Source organism: Nuphar pumila, chromosome 8 (assembly GCF_984573655.1).
Source record: "Nuphar pumila chromosome 8, dmNupPumi1.hap1.1, whole genome shotgun sequence".
Lineage (NCBI taxonomy): Eukaryota > Viridiplantae > Streptophyta > Magnoliopsida > Nymphaeales > Nymphaeaceae > Nuphar > Nuphar pumila.
This window is the reverse complement of record NC_143256.1, coordinates 111,565,323-111,589,045: the sequence shown is the minus strand read 5'-3', so window position 1 is coordinate 111,589,045 and position 23,723 is coordinate 111,565,323. Positions and strand designations below refer to the sequence as shown.

Here is a 23,723-nt window from a genome sequence, read left to right as displayed (position 1 = left end):
TATGTACCTACATAAATGTAGTATTGTGCCGATCCTGATTTCACTTGTTTTCAAAACACTAGAAGTTGTGCTTGTGCATTTCAGTTCTTTAAAAACGAGTTTCCTTCTGCGAACCCGGTTCTCTTCAAAATGCATAACTTTTGCAAAGTTAAGTTTTAAGTCCTGTCGGATTGCGAAGTCACATTTGGGCCTTCACAAGTACACACTTGGGAGAAATGTTTTATAACCTTGATTCGAGTTGCGACCCAATTCGAATAACCCCGATCAGGGGCATGAGCCTATGAATGAGTGGTGTTCTGTTGAAGGACCCATTCTTCATTTATCAATCTAGTGTCGCATGTCGATACTAAGATAATTTTGGATGCAAGATTGATAGTGTTGTGCCTTGCGTGAATGACTTAATGTGGCATTATGGCTTTTAAGGATGAATCGTGCCAAATGAGCACTCCTATATTCTTTGAATCGTTATGAAGTTGTGTGTTGGGTGTTCCTTTTGAGAAGCCCACACACCTCCCTTGTTCAGTATAGCATACTTTTAGACATGCACAACATGTTAAGTACTTTGTTGATCGGACGAGAGATTCGAGACGACCTTGCATCATGAAATGTGCAAAATATTGTTGAAGTGAATTCAAGTCTTATCTTGCCAAACTATGTTGTATTGATTCTTTTGTAGATAATATCTGTTGGGGTTTCTTTTGTGGAACCATTTCCCTTTCATCGTAGTTGTACTTTTGACAAGTACGATCGTACTTTTGACAAGTACGTCTTCTTACGTTGTGATGATTGGATGAGTAGGTTGTGACAACCTTGACGAGTGCAAATAACAAAATGCTAAGATCACCTAAATGGGTGATGATTTCGCCTTCACCGGCAAGATACTCGAGTTTGGTCGAAAGACCAGAGTATGTAGAATGGGTCTTCAGTTAACTACCCCTGATGTACTCATTTGAACCGCTGACTCCTGTCAGGAGAGAGGACGAGAAGGTACAAAAACTTCGATGGACAAGCCAGTAATGACAGTTACGAGCAAAAGACTCGGCTTCCCCAGTCATCGGAGTTAGGGGAAAGGGACTACCATAATTATCCTAGGTGGTAGCTCTCCATGTTCGGGATGCATCCATTGTTTATGCTTTGGGAATTTCTCTCTTGGTCACCGACCGTCCCCTTAGGTGCGGACTCAGTCAGCTATCCGGGTTATCATAAAATACATAGCATAATAAACCTCCGGATCAGTCTAGGTTGTTTCTAGAGTCGTGCCTTGTGCGTACCCACTTGGCCAGTTAATATCGAAACATAATTTAAATCCAATCACACAATTTGTTGAGTTATGCGCATATGAAAGTTATTGTGTACAACAGGTTCAATACTTATGGAATTGTGTGTGTGGTTGATGAAGCATTGTACTTTGCTAGTTAAATTTCTTATGCAGTTCTTTGCTTGTAATAGTTAGCCTACTTGTGCCGGTAAAATGCTTGTAATAATTTTAGCATTGTGCTCATGATAGTTGCTCCGTGAATCTGGTGGAATTAAATTGCTATATAATTGTTTGTCTACTTGACATATTAAATTATTTTGCTTAATTATGTTCAATATTGTCCAGTATGTGCACCTACCAGTTTTTAGTGAAACTGACCCATTTTATGGGCAGGTGATGTATAGGTGGTACACTCTGCGATGACACGATGGCGCGATGAGTTCAAGATAAAGCTCTTTCCCTAACGTTTCGCTCCTGAGGACATGTTGGTAAATTTGGTATAAAGTGTATTTCAAAATTTCTCTTTTTTATTAAACCTTGAGTTACTAAAACTGTTTTAGTAAACTTCTTCTTGGTTTCAACAAACAAATTCTAAATCATTGAAATTGCATTTTAAAACCCTTTGATTTCAATAGTTGTGCGGAATTCGGTAAAGGAAAGTTTACGCTGTAATGCGCTCAAGGTCCATCGACTTGTTTTAAAAATATCATTTTCTGCTGAAGTACTATTTAGACTCTGATAATTGTATGATTTCAAAGCTTTCTAAACTATTCTAAAAGTTACAAGTCTTGGATTTTTGGGGCGTTACATTCGAAGATGAAGATTGATGATGGGATTCTCCTAAGAGATCCCACACCTTATCGGTAACTAGTTGGATCTTTAACGTATCTCAACATTACAAGGCCTGATATTTCTCATGCAGTACATGTTGCTAGTCAATTTCAACATGCACCTACTACAGTTCATATAAGCGTCATTCTTCGCATCATCAAATACATAAAGGGTACAGTAAACAAGAGGTGTTTCTATCTTCTTCTTCTAAATTAAATTTAATTGCTTATGCTGACTCTGATTAAGGAGGTGACCCGAATAACCGTCACTCCACCACTGGTTTCTTCATTTTTTTAGGAGAATCTTTAATTTTTTGGAGATGCAAGAAGCAACAAAAGGTCTCACTTTCAACCACAGAAGCAAAATACAGAGCCATGGCATCTACTATCATGGAGATTGTTTGGATTCACAACTTGCTGGAAGATATGAATATTCAAGTTCAAGGGCCCACAAAACTATGCTCTGATAATAAAAGTACAGTTTATATTGCCAAAAATCACACATTTCATGAGCGCACGAAGTATATTGAGATGGACTGCCACTATGTTCGTGAAAAATACTTAAGAAGAACCATAGACGTTCCATATGTTACATCAAAATACCAATTGGCAGACTTCTTCACCAAAGAGTTGTGTTCTCCAAGATTTAACTTCCTTCTTGGCAAACTTTCGGTTATGGCACCCTAAGTTCGAGGGGGGTGTTAAAATATAATGTTCTTTTTATATATATATATATATATATATTCTTATATATATATGGAAAGATACACACACACACATATATATATATATATGATATATGTATATGTATCTATCTAAGTATATATATAAAAATATATTTTTCAAAACCCGATAAAGGGTATTTTGGTCATCTCTCATTATGCGCATATTCTCATTTGAGAATATGACTGTATTTTTTCATACTTTTATTTCTTTTAGTTTTCCTTTTTAATTTTTTTGTTTTTTGTCTTTTATAATATGGGGAGGGGGTGTTAAAATGTATACTCAAAAACATTTTTGTAAGTATAAATATATATACTTATATACGTATCTCTATATATAAGTATATATATTTATACATTTTTCTCTTTTTACCCGAAAAGGGTATTTCAATCTTTTTACATTTTGCGCATATTCCATTTGGAATATGCTGTATTTTTTTCCTTTTATTTTTGTAATTCTTTTTATTTTATTTTTTCCTTTTTGCATATTCAAAAAGGTGAATTGGGGGTCTCCCCAATAGAGTCGTTGGGGAGCCCCCAGCGGTCAAAATTGTGACCGTTGGGAGCTCCCCAACGACTCCTTTGGGGAGCCCCCTCTTGCACCTCTTCTTTCTTGTATAAATAGGGGTGTTCCCCCTTGTTGTAAAACAAGCTTGAGAGTCTCAAGCACTTGCTTCCTTTTTATGAAATACATGCATTATTGCATGTTTATTATTTATACGCTTTTTGCGTATTGTGTTCAAGTGTTGTGAGAGTGCCTTTGTGCACTTCTTTTTTAAGTATTTATGCTTGTATGTGTATTGTCTCTTCGTAGACAATTTCACATGGTATCAGAGCTCGGTTGGTGATTAAGGATCGTGGGATTCTTCTTTTTTCGAGTACCTCGAAAACCGTGCCTTCGGATTCTTAGAAGTTGAAGTGGTGGATCTTGCTTCTCAAATATTTTAGAAGGATCTTGTGCAAGCTAGAAGTTGAAGCATTGTGTTGGTACGCCTCCTTCTCCTTTTCTTTACTCCTTAATGGGTGAAAAAGAGTCTCACTTCGCTCTTGGCTTCAAGTTGAATGGGTCCAACTACCATATTTGGGCCGGAAACATGGAGGCTCACATAAAAGGTAAAGGATTATGGGGTTATGTGCAAGGCACAATTCCGGAACCGGAACCCAAAATAACCGTGGTGGACGGAAATGAAATCAAGATTCTTGAGGGAGAGGAAAGGATCAAAGCTCTTGAAGAATACTCCAAGAAGCACGACGAATGGGAAATGAAGAACTTCAAGATTCTTTCTTGGTTCTTCGCATCCGTCGAAACAAAGATTAATGCCAACATTATCAAGTTCAAGAAAGCATCAGAAGCTTGGCATTATCTCGAGAAAATGTATACATCAAGAGATCTATCCCATAAGTATTACCTTCAAAAGAAGGCCCTCTCCCTTACTCAAGGTGAAATATCCATTAGGGAATATTATGCCGACCTCTCCTCCATTTGGGATGAGCTTTCCATGCTTGAACCAAAATGGAGTGGAGAGGCAATTGAACTCCGCCACAAGCAACTTGAAGAAGATCGGTTCTTTAATTTTTTGAATGAGTTAAGACCGGAATTTGAGCAAATAAGGTCATCACTTCTATCCTCATTTACTCCTCCATCTCTTGAAGATGTTCTCACCAAATTAAGTGGTGAGGAGACTCGTATGAGTTTATGTAAACAAGGATCAAATGTTCTTGTGGTTCCTTGTAATCATGAAGAAAACAATGAGGTCAATGTCGTATCAAGACCCGGAAATAATGTAAAGACCTATCGTCCCCCTCATTTCAAATTCCAAAATCAAGGAGGAGATGGTGGACAAAGAGGAAAGAGGGACTATAGCAAGACTATTTGTCACTTTTGTAAGGAACCGGGGCATATCAAGCCCGTATGTCCCAAATGGAAGAGGCTTCTTGCTATGGCCACCACCGGTGTACCACAAAAGGAAGAGGCATCATCAAGTGGGTCACTCTCGTTGAATCAAATAGTGGAAGCCCTTCAACCTCTTCTCAAGGGAGCTACATCCGGTGCTGCCGTGTCTACCTCTTCCATTCCAGGTAAAGTCTCTTGGCTTTTGGACTCAGGTGCATCTTTTTCATATGTCCCCAAACATGTTTTCACTTTTCGATTTTTCAAAAAATGTTTCTCCATCCTTTGTTTCCACTGCGGATGGAACCTCTCTTGAAATTAAAGGAATAATTAATTTTGAAACTCAAGATTTTTCCATTCCAAAAATCAGATTTATACCTAAACTTAACTTAAACCTTCTCTCTGTTTCTCAACTCTCGGACCATGGATGCAATATTAAATTTTCATGTGGCAAATGTTTAATACAGGATCGCCGGTCCGGGAAATTGATTGGGGAAGGCTTTAGAAAAGGAGACTTATACTATATGGAATCTCTCCAAGTTCCAAAATCATTTTGTAATGTTGCCCGGAACAAAGATATAAACATTGGCACAAAAGACTTGGTCATCTTAATGTCACCAAGTTATCTTATTTACATTTTGCAAAGGATCTATGTAAAAGTTCATTTTCCTGTAATGATTGTATTCTCAGAAAAATGCAAAGTTTACCTTTTGAGCAAAGAACTATGTTCTCATCTAAAACCTTCGAAATTGTTCATTCCGATGTTTGGGGACCCGCACCTGTTGTTTCAAAAGGAGGCTTTTCTTACTATGTTATTTTTGTGGATGATTTCTCCAGGTATTCATGGATCTATTTCCTAAAGTACAAACATGAAGTTTTTACATGTTTTAAAACCTTCCACTCAATGATCAAGAATCAATTCAACAGTAATATAAAGATTTTTAGAAGTGATTCTGGAGGAGAATATCTCTCCAACCAATTTAAAACATATCTTGAGGATCACAGAATTATTCACCAAAGGTCTTGTCCTAAAACCCCTCAACATAATGGATTGGCCGAAAGAAAACATAGGCACATCATTGAGACCACTAGGACCCTGCTTATTTCTCAAAACATTCCTAAGAACTTTTGGGCTGAAGCAGCCCTCGCTTCTGTTTATCTGATAAACCGCTTACCATCTAGGATATTAGGAAAAATATCCCCTTTTGAGATCTTATATAAACTTGAACCTGATTATAATAGGTTACGTGTTTTTGGGTGTAAATGTTTTATACTTACGGATAAAAATGACAAGCTCTCTCCCAAAGCTATCCCCTGCGCCTTTCTTGGGTATTCCGAAACTCAAAAAGGGTTTCGTTTTTATGATCTTCGAGATGATAAGTTATATGTTTCTAGAAATGTAACGTTTTTAGAAAATGAGAGTGGATTTGAAAAAAATGTTTCTCAATAAGAAAATTTTGATTACTCATTCCTTTTTTTATTTATTGGCTAGTAATGATGATATATCTAGTGATGATGATGTATCATCAAATCACGATGAGGAAAATGATGGTGATGTTAAAGAACATAACCCTCTCAATTATCAAGAAAACAGGATTTCAAGTGATCCGATAACCTACTCCCGTAGAAACCAAGACACCTTCAGAAGTGCCATTGACCAATATAGTGAGCTTGTACCTACTCTCGATCACCGAAGATCTGAGAGGAATAGGAGACCGCCAACTCGTTTTGTCTCTTTTGATTCTTTTTCACCCCGGTATAGGGCTTGTCTTAGTGCCATTCACTCTTATTTTGAGCCAAGGAATTTTGAAGAAGCTAAAAAATGTATAGAATGGCAAGAGGCCATGCAAAATGAACTTAGTGCTCTCAAAAGGGCTGAAACTTGGGATTTCCAAACTCTACCCATAGGAAAGAAAACTATAGGTTGTCGATGGGTTTTTAAAGTTAAAACTAAAAGCAACGGATCCCTGGAAAGGTATAAAGCTCGCTTAGTTGCTAAAGGGTATGGGCAAGAGTATGGAATTGATTATGAAGAAACTTTTGCTCCCGTAGCCCGAATGGTTACAGTTAGATGTCTCATTACTATTGCATCTATTAAAAATTGGAACATTTTTCAAATGGATGTGAAAAATGTTTTTTTAAATGGTGATCTTAACGAAGAAGTGTATATGGATGCCCCACCAGGCATAAAGATTCCTAAAGATAAAGTTCTTCGTCTTCGAAAGGCTCTCTATGGTTTGAAATAGGCTCCCAAAGCCTGGTATGACAGATTTACCAGTGTAATGTTGGAAAATGGTTTCTCCTCATGTTATACTGACACTGCTCTATTTACAAAAAAATCTAAGGCAGGGATTGTCATATTATTGCTCTATGTTGATGATATGTTAATTACAGGTGATGATGTTCAAGGAGTCAAGGGTATTAAGTCCGTCTTGACTTCAAAATTTGAGATGTCAGACTTGGGTTTTCTGACATATTTTCTTGGAATTGAGGTTGCATATTCGCAACGTGGTTATTTTCTATCTCAGTCTAAACTTGCTTGTGAGATTATTGACAGATCCAAGATTTCTGATGACAAAGTATGTGAAACTCCTGAAGTTGTGGGAGCAAAAATGAAAATTGACGATGGTGCTCCCTTAACCGATCCTACCCCTTACAGGCAGTTGGTAGGTTCGTTAATGTATCTTAGTATTACTCGACCTGACTTGTCACATGTTATACACATCGTCAGTCAGTTTCAGCACGCTCCCACAACCGTTCATATGAGTGTTGTTCTTCGCATCATCAGATACTTGAAGGGCACAGTAAATAAGGGAGTATTTCTATCTTCTTCTTCTGATTTAAAATTACTTGCTTATACTGACTCAGATTGGGGAGGTGACCCTAGTAACCGTCACTCCACCACTGGTTTTTGTGTTTTCTTAGGTGAATCTTTGATTTCATGGCGATGTAAAAAGCAACAGAATGTCTCTCTGTCATCCACTGAAGCTGAATACAGAGCCATGGCATCCACTACCATGGAAATTGTATGGATTCGACGCCTTTTGGAAGATATGGGAGTGCCTATCAGAGAACCAACAAAGTTGTGCTGTGACAATAAAAGTGCAATCTATATTGCCAAAAACCACACCTTTCACGAGCGAACAAAGCATATAGAGATGGACTGCCATTATGTCAGGGAAGAATACTTGAAGAAGGTCATTGATCTACCATACGTGACGTCTGAGTATCAACTTGCGGACTTCTTCACAAAAGCTCTTTGTTCGCCTAGATTTCATTTCCTTCTTGACAAACTTGCGGTTATCACACCGTAAGTTTGAGGGGGGGTGTTAAAATGTATACTCAAAAACATTATTGTAAGTATAAATATATATACTTATATACATAGAGATACGTATACATATGCTATATGTATACGTATCTCTATATATAAGTATATATATTTATACATTTTTCTCTTTTTACCCGAAAAAGGTATTTCAATCTTTTTACATTTTGCGCATATTCCATTTGAAATATGCTGTATTTTTTTCCTTTTATTTTTGTAATTCTTTTTATTTTATTTTTTCCTTTTTGCATATTCAAAAAGGTGCATTGGGGGTCTCCCCAATAGAGTCGTTGGTGAAAGGAAATGGGGATCTTCGAAACACGAGCTTAGATTAACAAGAGCAAGTGTCAAGAATGACACTAAAGCATAACCCTTAAAAAGGGTATAACCGAAAACAAAATAAAAATAAAAATGTATTCTTTATTGATATGAAAAACCAATTGCTTAAGAAGCATTGGGGTAAAATAAAAGAGGGGCTGCACCCCTTTATATACACAGCTGAAAGAGGACTCAATAGAGCTGTTGGGCACAGTCCAACAGCTCTATTTAGAGCTGTTGGAATGTGTAAGTCCAACAGCTCTATTAAGAGTTGTTGGACTGTGTCAGTCCAACAGCTCTATTGCTAGTCAAGTCTGGACAGGACTTGACTAGCAACAGTCATTCTAGTTCAAACTGAACTAGATGACATAAAGACAAAAAATAAAAATAAAGGAAAAAAATTACAGAAAAGAAAGAAATGAAAAATGTATTTATATATATATATATATAATAATATAATATTATTATATATACATATATGTACAGTTTTACATTTTAATACTCCCCCTCAAACTTACGGTACAATGAGCGAAAGTTTGTCTAAGAGAAAGTGAAATCGGGGAGCAGCGAGAGGCTTTGTAAAGAAGTCTGCTAACTGATATTCTGAAGTGACATATGGCAGATCAATTATCCTGTGTAGATATTGTTAAAATATATGTAATACCTATATTTCCCAATAGGGGCATTTTAGACTTTTTCCTTTTCTTCTTTTTTCCTTTTTCTTTTCCTATTTTTTCTTTTTTCTTTTTTTTCTTTTTTATTTCTTTTTGTGCATTTAATGCACAGTCATTGGGGGCCCCAACAAAGAGTCGTTGGGCCCCCAACGGTCACAATTGTGACCGTTGGGAGCCCAACGACTCCTTGTTGGGACTCCCAATGGTCCCTCTCTCTTGCTTTTCTCTAACTCTCCCTCACTCCACTCTTGCCTATAAATAAGTGGGGTCTCCCCCTTTGTAATGTGTGGCTTCTTCAAGCCCTTTTGTGCATTTATAAGATTTTATGCTTTCTAGCCATTATTGGCTTTTGTGTATGTCCTCTTTTGGACTTGTTCTTTGATTTCTATGTGTGAATGTCCATTGTAGGACATACATTTCTTTTCCGCATATTTCATTACATGGTATCAGAGCAAGGTTGTGCTCTTGATTCATATTGCTAGTTGTCTTGTTTTATCTCTCTTTGTTTGTCCTCCATTCTTGATTATATAATGGAAGGAGAACAAAAGATTGATCTCTCCTTCAAGCTCAATGGTACTAACTACATGATGTGGGCCGCCGCCATGGAGAACAACCTCAAAGGTAAAAAGCTTTGGGGATACGTTATGGGCACCATTAGGGAACCTCAACTTCAACTTACGAAAATTGATGGTGATCAAGAAAAAGCTCTAGAAGGAAATGCTCGCATGAAAGCTATTGAAGATCACCAATCCAAGGTAGAAGATTGGGAAAGTAAGCATGCAAAAATTCTTGCATGGTTCATGAACAACGTGGAGTTAAAGATTTGCGCCAACATTGCTAAATTCCGCCTAGAAAATGAAGCATGGTTCTTTGTGAAAGGTATGTATACCCAAAAAGACCTTGCTCGTCAATTCTTCATCCAAGAAAAAATTTGTACCATTAAGCAAGGTGAAATGAGTGTAAGAGATTACTATAGCACTCTTGGCCCTTTGTGGGATGAGCTATCCCTTCTTGAACCCAAATGGGTATCAAGTGAAGATGTTGAAATGAGGAGAGAACAAATGGAGAAAGAACACTTTTTCCAATTTTTACATGGGCTTAGGCCCGAATATGAACAAGTTAGGTCCTCCCTCCTTCATAGATCCAAACCACTTCCATTAGAAGATGCCATAGCCGAAATATGCCAAGAAGAAACACGTCTTGGCATGATTAAATGAGGAGATGAAGTTCTTGCCGTGTCTAAACCCGGCAATCATATGAAAGCATATAAGCCTCCACACTTTGGGAGGCAAAATAACTATAATGGCAATTATAGGAAAGCCATTTGCCATCATTGTCAAGAACCGGGTCATATAAGACCTAATTGTTCAAAGATAAATGAACCTCCAAAAGGTAAAGTTGCTATTATTGAAGAAATCCCACAAAAGGAGGAGACAATGAAAGGGAAAGAGTCCTTCTCCCTTGCTCAACTATCCGAAGCACTACAAATTCTACTCAAGTCGCCATCAACTTCGGGAGCCGCCATTGCCTCTTCTTCTCCTCCAGGTACGCCTTCTTGGATCCTTGACTCTGGAGCATCTTTTCATATGACCCCTATTGAAAATGGACTATCCAATGTATGTAGAAACTCCAAAAATTCCTTTGTTTCCACCGCCGATGGTACCTCTTTACAAGTTAAAAGTTTTGGAACCTTAGATTTTTCAAAAGATTTTTTTGTGCCAAATGTAATAGTACCTCAACTTAATTTAAATCTTTTATCGGTCTCCCAAATATGTGATCATGGATGTGAAATCTCCTTCTCAACCAAGGATTGTTCTATACAGGATCTCCAGTCCGGGAAGCGGATTGGGCAAGGCCATAGGAGGGGAGATCTCTACTACATGACCCACTTGAAACTTCCTACTAACTCATTTTGTAATCATGTCCAAGATAAAAATATAGAAACTTGGCATCAAAGACTTGGACATCCAAGCTTCTCAAAAATGTACTCCTTTCCCTTTGGAAAGAAATTTTGCAATGAGAAACATTTTGTTTGCAAGAGTTGTATTTTTGGAAAAATGAAATCCACCCCATTTCCAAAAAGAACATTTGTGTCAAAAAGACCCTTTGAATTAGTTCATTCGGATGTTTGGGGTCCTTCTCCGGTCATATCAAAAGGAGGATACTCATATTATGTTACTTTCATTGATGATTTCACTTGATATGTGTGGATCTATTTTCTCAATTTAAAATCCGAAGTTTTTAACTTCTTTAAAAAATTTCATATGATTGTCAAAAATCAATTTTCAACAAATATCTCCATTCTTCGATCCGACTCCGGTGGAGAATATCTATCAAATGAATTTCAAGAATATTTGGAAACCAATGGAATTTGTCATCAAAGGTCATGTCCTAGGACTCCCCAACAAAACGGTCTAGCCGAAAGAAAGCATAGACACATCTTGGAAACCACTAGGACTCTTCTTATTTCCAAAGAAATTCCAAAATGCTATTGGGCCGAAGCCGCCTTAACCTCCACTTATTTGATAAATAGAATGATATCCTCATCCCTACAAAATATATCTCCATATGAAAAACTTTTTGAAAGAACACCCGATTTTAATAGATTAAGAATTTTTTGGTGTAAGTGCTTTGTCCTTACACATAAAAGAGATAAGTTATCTCCCAAGGCTATCGAATGTGTGTTCTTAGGATACGGAGAAAATCAAAAGGGTTTTAGGTGCTTCGATCCCAAAAGCAACAAACTATATGTATCAAAAGATGTTACATTTTTAGAAAATGAGAACGGTTTTGAGAAACATAAAGATATTGATGAAAGCGAATATGCTTTCTTATTTGATCTTCTCTCTCAAGAAGATGTGATTCCTCACGAAGAGGATGTTCCTAATGATTTAAAGGATACTCCTCTTAGTAATGTTGAAAATAGGTCCATTCAAACCTATGCTAGGCGTGGTCAAGAAACTCCTATTAGCGCTTTAGAAAAATATTCTCAAAATTCCAACATAGAAGAAACCTCTTTAAGGAGATCTAGCCGGATCTCCAATCCTCCTAATAGGTTTGTTTCCTATGAGTCCCTAACACTTAAATATAGGGCATGCCTAATTGCATTACACTCTTATCATGAACCGTCACACTATAATGAAGCCAAAAACATTCCTCAATGGGTTGAAGCCATGAAACTTGAACTTAGTGCCCTTGAAAAGGCTAAAACTTGGGAAATAACCTCATTACCCACTGGAAAGAAGTCTATTGGATGTAGATGGGTCTTCAAAATTAAAACTAAAAGTGATGGGTCATTAGAACGTTATAAAGCTAGGTTGGTAGCCAAAGGATATGCTCAAGAGTACGGAATAGACTATGTAGAAACCTTTGCTCCCGTAGCTAGAATGACTAGTGTTAGGACTCTTATTGCGGTTGCATCCGTTAAAAAATGGCCTATCTATTAATTGGATGTTAAGAATGCATTTCTTAATGGCGAACTAAGTGAAGAGGTCTATATGGATCCTCCACCAGGAGTATCCATTGGTGAAAACAAAATTCTTAAACTAAAAAAGGCACTATATGGGTTAAAACAAGCTCCGAAAGCTTGGCATGACAGATTTAGTACTGTAATGACTAGCTTAAATTTTCGTTCATGTTATACTGACACTGCGTTATTTGTGAAAAGTGCAGGGTCCTCTGTAGTTATTCTACTACTATATGTTGATGATATGATCATCACTGGAAGTGATGAGCAAGGAATCCATGATATTAAGAAAATTTTAAAAGAAAATTTTGACATGTCTGACCTTGGTTTCTTAAGATATTTTCTAGGTATTGAAGTTGCATATTCACCTCGAGGGTACATCCTCTCTCAGATGAAACTTGCTGCTGACATCTGTGCCAAGTCTGGAATTTCGGATGATAAGAAGACAGAAACCCCTGAGGTTATCAATGCAAAGCTGAGACTGGAAGATGGGACACTTCTTGAGAATCCTACTCCCTACCGTCAACTCATTGTGTCTCTGACATACTTATCCATCACTCGGCCAGACATAGCTCATGCAGTTCACTCCGTCAGTCAGTTTCAACATGCACCTACAACTGTGCACATGAGTGCAGTCTTAAGAATTGTCAGATATATTAAAAACACCATAACTAAGGGAGTTTTTCTTTCCTCTTCATCATCCCTTGATTTAATTGCTTATACAGATGCTGATTGGGGAGGAAATCCCAATGATAGAGTCTCAACCACTGGTTTTTGTGTTTTCCTAGGTGACTCTATGATTTCTTGGAGATACAAGAAGCAGCATAAAGTATCATTGTCCTCAACTGAAGCGAAATATCGTGCAATGGCCACTACAACCATAGAGCTTGTGTGGCTTAGAAGTCTCCTTTGTGATATGGGCATCGTCATCTCAATTCCTTCGAAGATGTGTTACGATAACAAGAGTGCTATCTATATTGCCAGCAACCACACCTTCCATGAGCGTACTAAACACATTGAGATGGATTGCCACTATGTTCGAGATGAATACCTAAAAGGAACCATAGCATTGCCCTATGTCACATCCGAGTACCAGTTGGCGGACTTTTTCACCAAAGCTCTTGCTGCTCCTCGTTTCATGTTTCTTCTCAACAAGCTTTCCGTTGTATCCCCGTAAAGCTTGAGGGAGGGTGTTAAAATATATGTAATACCTATATTTATATATATATATAGATATATATATATATATATATAGTTCTCATTCACTACCCGATAAGGGGTAGTTTTGTAATCTCGCCCAATAGGGGCATTTTAGACTTTTTCCTTTTCTTCTTTTTTCCTTTTTCTTTTCCTATTTTTTCTTTTTTCTTTTTTGTCTTTTTTATTTCTTTTTGTGCATTTAATGCACAGCCATTGGGGGCCCCAACAAAGAGTCGTTGGGCCCCCAACGGTCACAATTGTGACCGTTGGGAGCCCAACGACTCCTTGTTGGGACTCCCAATGGTCCCTCTCTCTTGCTTTTCTCTAACTCTCCCTCACTCCTCTCTTGCCTATAAATAAGTGGGGTCTCTCCCTTTGTAATGTGTGGCTTCTTCAAGCCCCTTTGTGCATTTATAAGATTTTATGCTTTCTAGCCATTATTGGCTTTTGTGTATGTCCTCTTTTGGACTTGTTCTTTGATTTCTATGTGTGAATGTCCATTGTAGGACATACATTTCTTTTTCGCATATTTCATTACAGATATTCCTCTCTGACGTAGTGACAATCCATTTCGATGTGTTTGGTGCGTTCGTGGAATGTTCTGTTACTGGCAATGTAGATCGCACTTTTGTTGTCACAACACATTTGTGAAGCCTTTGTTGCTTCAACTCCCATGTCAGCAAGCACTCATCGGAGCCAAACTACTTCCATGGTCGTGGTTGTCATGGCTCTGTATTCAGCTTCGGTGGATGAGAGAGATACCTTCTGCTGCTTTTTACACCTCCACGAGAATAATGATTCCCCTAAAAAGACACAAAAGCCAGTGGTTGAGTGTCTGTTATTGGGATCACCTCCCCAATCAGCATCAGTATATGCAATTAAATCAAGAGAAGAGGAGGAAGATAAGAAAAGTCCTCGTGAAAAAGAGGACTTGATGTATCTGATAATACGCATGACTGCTCCCATATGAACAGAAGTAGGAGCATGTTGAAATTGACTTGCTGTATGAACAACATGTGCTATATCTGGTCTGGTAATGGATAGATAGGAAAGTGCCCCGACAAGCTGTCTGTAAGGAGTAGGGTCTGCAAGAAGTTCTCCATCATCAATCTTCATTTTAACATTAACAACTTCTGGAGTGTCAACTTTCTTATCATCAGTAATACCAGACCTGAAAACAATATCAAAAGCAAATTTAGTCTGAGATAATAAATATCCTCTAGGAGAATAAGCAACTTCAATGCCTAAAAAATATCTCAACAAGCCCAAATCAGTCATTTCAAAATGAGATTTAAGAAGTGTTTTGATTGTTTCAACTCCCTGTTTATCGCTTCCGGTGATGATCATATCATCCACATAGAGAAGAAGCACAATGATCCCTGCATCAGAATTCTTAATAAACAAAGCAGTGTCAGTTAAACATAATTAAAAACCAATATCAATCATAACACGACTAAACCTATCATACCAAGCTTTTGGTGCTTGTTTAAGTCCATAAAGAGCTTTTTCTAAGCGAAGGACTTTACCCTTAGGAATACTTAGACCAGGAGGGGGTTCCATATATACTTCTTCAACTAGCTTTCCATTTAAAAAAGCATTTTTGACATCCATTTGAAAAATAGACAATTTTTTGATAGAAGTTAAGGCAATTAAGGTTCGGACAGTAGTCATACGAGCCACCGGAGCAAAGGTTTCTTCATAATCAATCCCATATTCTTAGGCATAACCTTTGGCTACTAAACGGGCTTTATATCTTTCAAGAGTACCATCACTCTTGGTTTTAATTTTATAAACCCATCGACATCCTATAGTTTTCTTCCCTGGAGGAAGATCTTGAATATTCCATGTAGAAGCCTTTTCAAGTGCATCTAATTCAGCTTTCATGGCTTCTATCCATTTGATATCATTTTTTGCTTGAAAATATGTGGATGGTTCTTCATATGAGTGAATTAATGCAATAACTGCCCTATATGTGGGTGAGAAAGACTCGTATGATACAAACTTTCCTGGAGGCCTCGAGATTCGGGATGATTGTCTAGTTGGAATGTTAGAATATTTCTCAAATGCACATGGAGGATTAGACTCTTGTCGCCTGAAATATTGAATACTAGTATCTCTATGAACTTCTTCATTTTCAACATTAAGATCAATAATTCTTTGATTATCATCAAAGTTACAGTCAAGGTCATATTCATCAGATGTTGATGTTAGATCTAACAAAAAGGAGTACTCAGTGACGTCTTTTAATTTTCTAAAATCAAAGAAGCTCTCCTTTTCAAGAAAGGAAACATTTCTAGACACATATAGTTTATTATTTTTGAAGTCAAAACATCTATAACCTTTCTGGTTTTCAGCATATCCTAAAAAGGCACAGGGAATCGCACGAGGGGAAAGTTTATCATTTTTGTCAGTAAATATGAAACATTTGCACCCAAATATTCTTAGTCTAGAGTAGTCTGGAGAAATGTTCATAAGTTTTTCAATGGGAGTGATATTTTGTAACAAAGAAGATGGCGTCCTATTAATGAGATAGGTGGCAGTTAAGGCAGCTTCTGCCCAAAAGTCTTTCGGGACTTTATTTGCTATTAATAAAGTCCTAGTGGTTTCTATAATATGGCGATGTTTTCGTTCTGCCAGTCCATTTTGTTGAGGTGTATAAGGACAAGATCTTTGATGTGTGATGCCATGCAATTTAAGATAATTTTGAAAATCTATGGATAAAAACTCTCCCCCTGAATCTGTGCGAAAAATAGTAATATCATTTTGAAACTTGTTTTTAACCATATTATGAAAAGTTTGAAAGTATGAAAATACTTTAGACTTATGTTTGAGAAAGTACATCCACGTATGTCGGGAGAAATCATCGACAAAAATAACATAGTAAACAAATCCTCCTTTAGAAATTACTGGTGCAGGGCCCCAAACATCCGAGTGTATTAATTCAAGTGGTCTTGAAGAGAAAAAGGTTCTCTTCTGAAATGGTAATCTTTTCATTTTGCCGAGAATACAATCAAATGATTCAGAGTTACAAAATTTCCCTAGATTTGGAAAATGTTGGATTTTGGCTATATGTGGGTGACCAAGTCTCTTATGCCACAGTTCCAACTCTATTTTTTGAATATTATAACAAAAAGCTTTCTTCGGCATTTCCCAAAAATCCATGTAATAGAGCCCTTCTTCTCTATGGCCTTCCCCAATCAGCTTGCCTGACTGGCGATCCTGTACCCAACAACCATGAGAAGAAAAAGAAATATTACACCCATAATCAGAAATTTGAGATACAGATAAAAGATTTAAATTTAATTTGGGAACATGTCTAATTTCTGGAATAAAAAAAAAATTGTTTTATAAATTTTTTCAAAATTTTCTATTCCTTCTATTTCAAGAGAAGTCCCATCAGCAGTAAAGACCTTTGACACACTTGTTTTATTTTTAACACATTTGGATAGACTTTGATTATTTGGGGTCATATGAAAAGATGCACCAGAGTCAAGAAGCCAAGAAATTTTACCTAGATCAGAAAAAGATGAGGCTGTTGCGCCGGTTGAAGCTTCAGATGAGGAAGAGGCACCTTTGATGAGAGGCTGAAGAATCTCCATTAGTTGGGTCAGGGAAACTGGTGCATCCTGATCTTTAGGCTCCGATCCAGCAATTGCAGCTCTTTTTTCTCTCAGCTCCTTAAGTTTGGGACATTGTGGCCCGTAGTGTCCCGGTTCATGACAGTGATGACAAATAACTTTCTTCTTATCATAGTCACCATTTTGTCGGTTAAAGTGAGGAGGCCTATATGATCGAACATGATTCCCTGGTCTAGACATGGCTAAAACGGAATCATCTTCAATTTTTAAAGAACCTTTCCGGAGACAATTTTTTTCCATTGTTAACTCTTCAATAGTTTCAACAATAGAAGGAATTTTTCCCCGGTGAAGTAGGGCCGATTTAGTGGTTTCAAATTCCGGCCTTAATCCAGTGATAAACTGGTAAAAATGTTTAGCATCGAGTTGTTTCTGACGAAGCTCGATGTCTTCGGCACAATGCCACTTTGGTTCTAAAAAGGAAAGTTCTTCCCAAAGTTCGGACAACCCATTGTAATATTCACGAATAGTTTTGTCTCCTTGTGTCATCATTCGAACTTTTTCTTGAAGGTTGCACACGTGTGCAATATCTTTAAGGGAATACATATTCTTAAGGTATTCTCATGCCTTATCGGCATGATCAAATTTGGCAAGACTTGAGCATTTTTTAATGTCAACGCTATTGATAAGCCATGACATTATCTTCGCATGAGATATTCTCCATTCTTTCCATTTCTTCTCGTATGAGGCAATAGCCTTGATTTTCTCTTCTTCCGATAGAGGGACCTCTTTATCTCCCTCCTTTTTAGTAAGAGATAGCTTAGGTTCCGAATCGGAACCATCCACAATCCCCCATAAGCCTTTTCCCCATATATGGTGCTTCATGATTGAAGCCCATGTTACATAGTTCGTATCGCTTAGTTTCATAGGCATGATGGTGACTTTATCATTGTCATCCATCGATTACAAGGAGAGAAAGAATAGGGATAGAAGAGAAACAAGAAGGAAAATGAAAAAGAAAGAAAGAAAAAAAAACAATACAACAAGATGTGAAATCTTCTCCAATGAAGTGATAAAACACTTCTCTTCAAGTGGCGAACACTTTTGCAAACGGGCACGGAAACCGAGGCAGCTTTTCCTCAAGATTTAGTACTTCTGCGGCTCTGATACCATGAAATGAAATGGGGATCTTCGAAACACGAGCTTAGATTAACAAGAGCAAGTGTCAAGAATGACACTAAAGCATAACCCTTAAAAAGGGTATAACCGGAAACAAAATAAAAATAAAAATGTATTCTTTATTGATATGAAAAACCAATTGCTTAAGAAGCATTGGGGTAAAATAAAAGAGGGGCTGCACCCCTTTATATACACAGCTGAAAGAGGACTCAATAGAGCTGTTGGGCACAGTCCAACAGCTCTATTTAGAGCTGTTGGAATGTGTAAGTCCAACAGCTCTATTAAGAGTTGTTGGACTGTGTCAGTCCAACAGCTCTATTGCTAGTCAAGTCTGGACAGGACTTGACTAGCAACAGTCATTCTAGTTCAAACTGAACTAGATGACATAAAGACAAAAAATAAAAATAAAGGAAAAAAATTACAGAAAAGAAAGAAATGAAAAATGTATTTATATATATATATATATAATAATATAATATTATTATATATACATATATGTACAGTTTTACATTTTAACAGTTGGGGAGCCCCCAACGGTCACAATTGTGACCGTTGGGAGCTCCCCAACGACTCCTTTGGGGAGCCCCCTCTTGCACCTCTTCTTTCTTGTATAAATAGGGGTGTTCCCCCTTGTTGTAAAACAAGCTTGAGAGTCTCAAGCACTTGCTTCCTTTTTATGAAATACATGCATTATTGCATGTTTATTATTTATACGCTTTTTGCGTATTGTGTTCAAGTGTTGTGAGAGTGCCTTCGTGCACTTCTTTTTTAAGTATTTATGCTTGTATGTGTATTGTCTCTTCGTAGACAATTTCACAGGGGGGGGGGGCACAACACATATGTTGGAGCCCCCTCCAACGGGGCTCCAACGGTTATATTTATAACCGTTGGAGGGGTTCCAATGTATATGTTGGAGCCCCCCCACTTCTCCAACATGTATATATAGGGGTGCTCCCCTTCTAGCTTTTTCAAGCTTTTGTAAAGCCCCTTTTGGGACCCAATATATTGAAGTTGATATTTTTTATGCTTTTGTGCATGTGTATCCATGCCTTTGTGCACTTGTGAGAGTTCTCCTTCGTGCCTTTGTGCACACTTCGTGTTTCTAGCATTGTGTTTATACACAAAATCTCTTTTTATAGAAATTTTCACATACCTAATATAAATCCAAATACCAATTTCCTACCTAATGTAATATATGGTAGATACTCATAATTTGGAAAGAATTAGCTGGAAACTGCTGATCAGTAACGTATTTTCTCTTGGCAGGTATCTTAAAAGGAGCTGGATTGTGTATACATTCCCCATGGATACAGACATGGGACACGATAATGGCATTGATAGGTGACAGGCCTAGCAGTTTCATGAAAAGCAAGATACATAATTAATTACATAAATATATATATACATGAGAAAAGGGATGGCCCTTCAACTAAATGGTCCATCCACCTGTTCTTACCTTCAAAAATTGTACTTAGAGATGTTTTTGGCAAACATGACCATACAGATGTGATCTCCATGGTTGAAAACCTACACTCTTGGGTCAATCTTTTAATGTATAGATAGGATTTTAAAAGGATCTAAAAGTCAACCTTTTGAAATTTCTGAAACTTTTTGTCATAAAATCCTACATACACACCAAAAACTTTGATAAAAGAGTCAACTCGTAGGTTTTCGACCATGGAGCTCACATCCTTACAGTCAGATTTTCCGGAAAACACAGGTGGCTAGACCGTTCCCCCACCTATATATATATATATATATATATATATATAAACCCGTATCCTCGGACACAGGTCAGACGTGCTCAGAGCGTCAGGTGTATATTTTTTTTGCGTGATTTCGCGCTTTAGCAGTGATTGCGCCGCAACCGCCGCTAAAAGGCCCTTTTAAAAAAAAGAATTTCTGCCGCTGAACACGTGCGATCAGCGGCAGAAAACCGTCCAATCATCATCAAACACTTTCGGTGTTTGATGATATGGGCTACTATATATATATATATATATATATATATATATATATATATATATATATATATAGAGAGAGAGAGAGAGATGGGTAGGTGCTAAATTGATACGTGTTAAATGATATGTGCTAAATGGGTTTTTCTGCCCTTCCGGTATTTTTTTTGCAGTTCCAACCCCATAAATGTCTTGGGCATGGTCGATTTATGAGGAATCCACACTTGTATCATGTGTTTTAGATGAAAAAAATGATATTTGGAGACTCGAAAATTTACAAAGATTTTGGACAGTTTATTTTTCAAACCTTATAAAAACCCATCCATGTGTCGTAATCGAACGCTTCAAGAGCTAATCCCTATAAAATCAAGTACATAAATCACATTTGTACGGTCATAATTTAAAAATAAAATGAAAAAACCCTGAAAAACTCATTTAGCACCTATCATTTCACACCTACCCATTACTAATATATATATATATATATATATATATATATATATATATATTGGTAATGATAAGGTGCTCCTGGAGTACCTACTCCTACCTAATAAAAACTTTAGATTTTCAATTTTCTTAAACTTTTTTTGTTGATCAGACCCTATAGATATGATCTATAAGCATTATTTAGTAGAAAACAAGTTTTTGATCATGTGATTATAGCATACATGTATGTTTTTTAAGACCTTTAAAAATCAATAGCTCACAATGTATCGACATTTCATGACTTAAAAAATTCAATTTTTATAACCGAACAAATCTAGAATAAATTCATATTTCTGATTTCTGAATCTGATCAATGTCATAATTGCTAAAAAAGGTCAAACACAGATGAAATTGGAACAAAGATAAAAAAAATTCATTACATAATAAGTGGCAGAATCCACTTTGTTAATGAATTTCAGTTATGAGTGAATTGTTTCAAATAAGTGCATGGTGACAAAGATATTAGTTTTTAACCCATAATCAAAAGCTGCAGTTTTTAGCATTGCAGCACAATCATACTTTTACGTAGCATAGGATTTCAATTTATGAAATCTGCTTGCTATCCAGAAAATCTACCATTATTAAATAACAGTATGATATCAGAATCATCAGTATTGCTGAAGTCCCTATAACATTTTTTTATAAGGGGAAGAAATAGGTTAAGTAATATTTCATTCACATCCACTCTATCAAAATGTAAGACATCTAATTTTTCTTAAGCATGAAACTCCAATTTCATGATCTTACTACAATTTTGAGGACAACAACTTGAATAAACGTGGAGCATACTAGCATAATTGCATCAATAGTGGCATCAGGCCAGTTACATATTTATCTCCTTTCTGCAACTTTTCACATCTATGGCAATAAAAAGAAGAAAAAATAATAGCCACAGGCTAATCAATAGGATCTGTAAAATTAGCGCACACTGCATGCTACACTTTGCACAGAAAAAAGGAACGTGTTAAGACTGGAAACGCCAGGAAGACTGTCACATATGACAGCAGACAGTAGCTGGGGCTTCTTTTTTTAAGTGAACAGCCTTAAGACAAAAACTCTTTAAGAAGTCCACGAAATGATTTTTTGTAATAAACCTATGACTAAATACGAACACATCCTCTTTTCAATGCCTCCTGCCTTGGTAACTTTACGAAAAGAGTCAAAAGTGAAGACCCATTTTTTGAAAATTTTCAGTTAATAATGAGGACAATTGGCTGCATGATAAAGCATATCCAACAGAAGGAAATGTGACCAACTATTAGAATATATGCAGATGAAGCTCATCAACATGATGTACATGATATGGACACAGTTAGAGAGAGAGATCATCTAACCAATCATTAATTCACGCACAAACTTGGCTCTAGAAGCAGCTTCCAATAGTTGTTCTTCAGTCAATGGGGGGTTCACTTTTCGTTTAGTTTTCTCAAGTTTCTCACCCTTGGATGAAGCATTTTGTCCACCAGAATGCAAACCTTGAGATGAATTTCCAGATGGAGGAGGACGTTGGCGTTTTGGATGTTTTGAGATGAAGATACCATCAGGCCACAAGATCTACCATCGATTAAAAAAGATAACTGATAACTCTTGAAATCAAATGAATATTTCACAGTATCATGAAATCATAAAAAAGGTCAACCATTAAATTACAGGCTTGATTATCAGGAAGATAAACATCAAATAAAGAATATAAAAAATGAAGTAGAAAAGAAGAAGAAATCTGACAAAAATCCAAGAAAAGTTCACGTCAAGGATAACAGATATCAGTCCTGCATGGCCAGTTACAGCTGTACAGCTGACGTATATTAAGTTGCAAAGTACTTGAGACGAAGTTCATAAGTAACAACCATAAAAAATGAAGAATAGTAGATAAAGTTCATAAGCAACAACCATAGAATGTCATAGTAATAAAAATTACTTATGTCAATAAGGGGAAACAATCATGAGACATTGTTAAAAGGACAACAAAATCATTGACTCGCTATATAAAGTATGGTAAGGACTGAGAGAGAGAGAGAGAGAGATTTATCAGGCAAAGTTGATGACCCAGAGATGCTAGTGTGATTGCAACTGTAAACCTAGAGTATCAAATCATCAAAGAATCCAACCTAAAGCCATTATACTAGCAAGCAACCTTAATCCACCATATGCAAAGAAACCCATTTTTCAGGTTCCCGGTCCTCTCAACTAGAAAAGAGAAAGAAATTGGAACTTCATAAGCCCATTCGTGTATCACCAATCCCTCATGCCTAATATACAAAGAACAAGCCAAATGCAATGTTATTTTCCAAACATTGTACGCTTTCATTTGCCACTAGTTTGTATTCATCATCTAACATATTCTTTATTATGGTTCTATTAATGTATGGTAACACACATTTTCAAAAAACGGCTCTGAAGTCTGGAGGAAGGTAATCTTATCTGTGAGTGTCAAGAAGCCCATGCTACATCCTTTTATTCCAAAAAACCTTAAATTTTCCAATAATAGGAACCACATGGTATATTATACTAGATAAAAGTGCTTGGTTATTGGCTGGTTCTAGAAAATGCAGCTGAAAAGAATAGGTTAATATGATTCATATCAACATGCTAGAGATGGCCCGACTTGGATATAATAGGTTAACAAATATACAGTGATTATTTGGAATTAAGTGAAAACCCCTTCTAAAAGGAAGATATTAACATATCATCTACCAAACAGTTTGGTAGGTTGTAACGCTCCAAAATTTCAAACTTGTAAACCTTTCAGAAAAAACAGACAAGATACTAAAAAGAAATCTCTTTATCTCAGAGATGGTTTATGAAATCAGCGGAAGACTATTCTTTTGTTAATTTCAG

At 36.8% G+C, this 23,723-nt stretch overlaps 1 protein-coding gene across 1 annotated transcript in view; it reads right to left on the bottom strand.

Moving 5' to 3' along the window:
* The window catches only part of LOC149830226 (uncharacterized), a 109,682-nt gene that overhangs the window by 19,728 nt on the left and 66,231 nt on the right, over positions 1-23,723 (bottom strand). Inside the window, exon 15 of the mRNA XM_090016393.1 lies at positions 22,220-22,439. Within this exon, the coding sequence (XP_089872519.1) occupies positions 22,220-22,439 (220 nt within the window). The remainder of the gene's footprint in view (positions 1-22,219; positions 22,440-23,723) is intronic.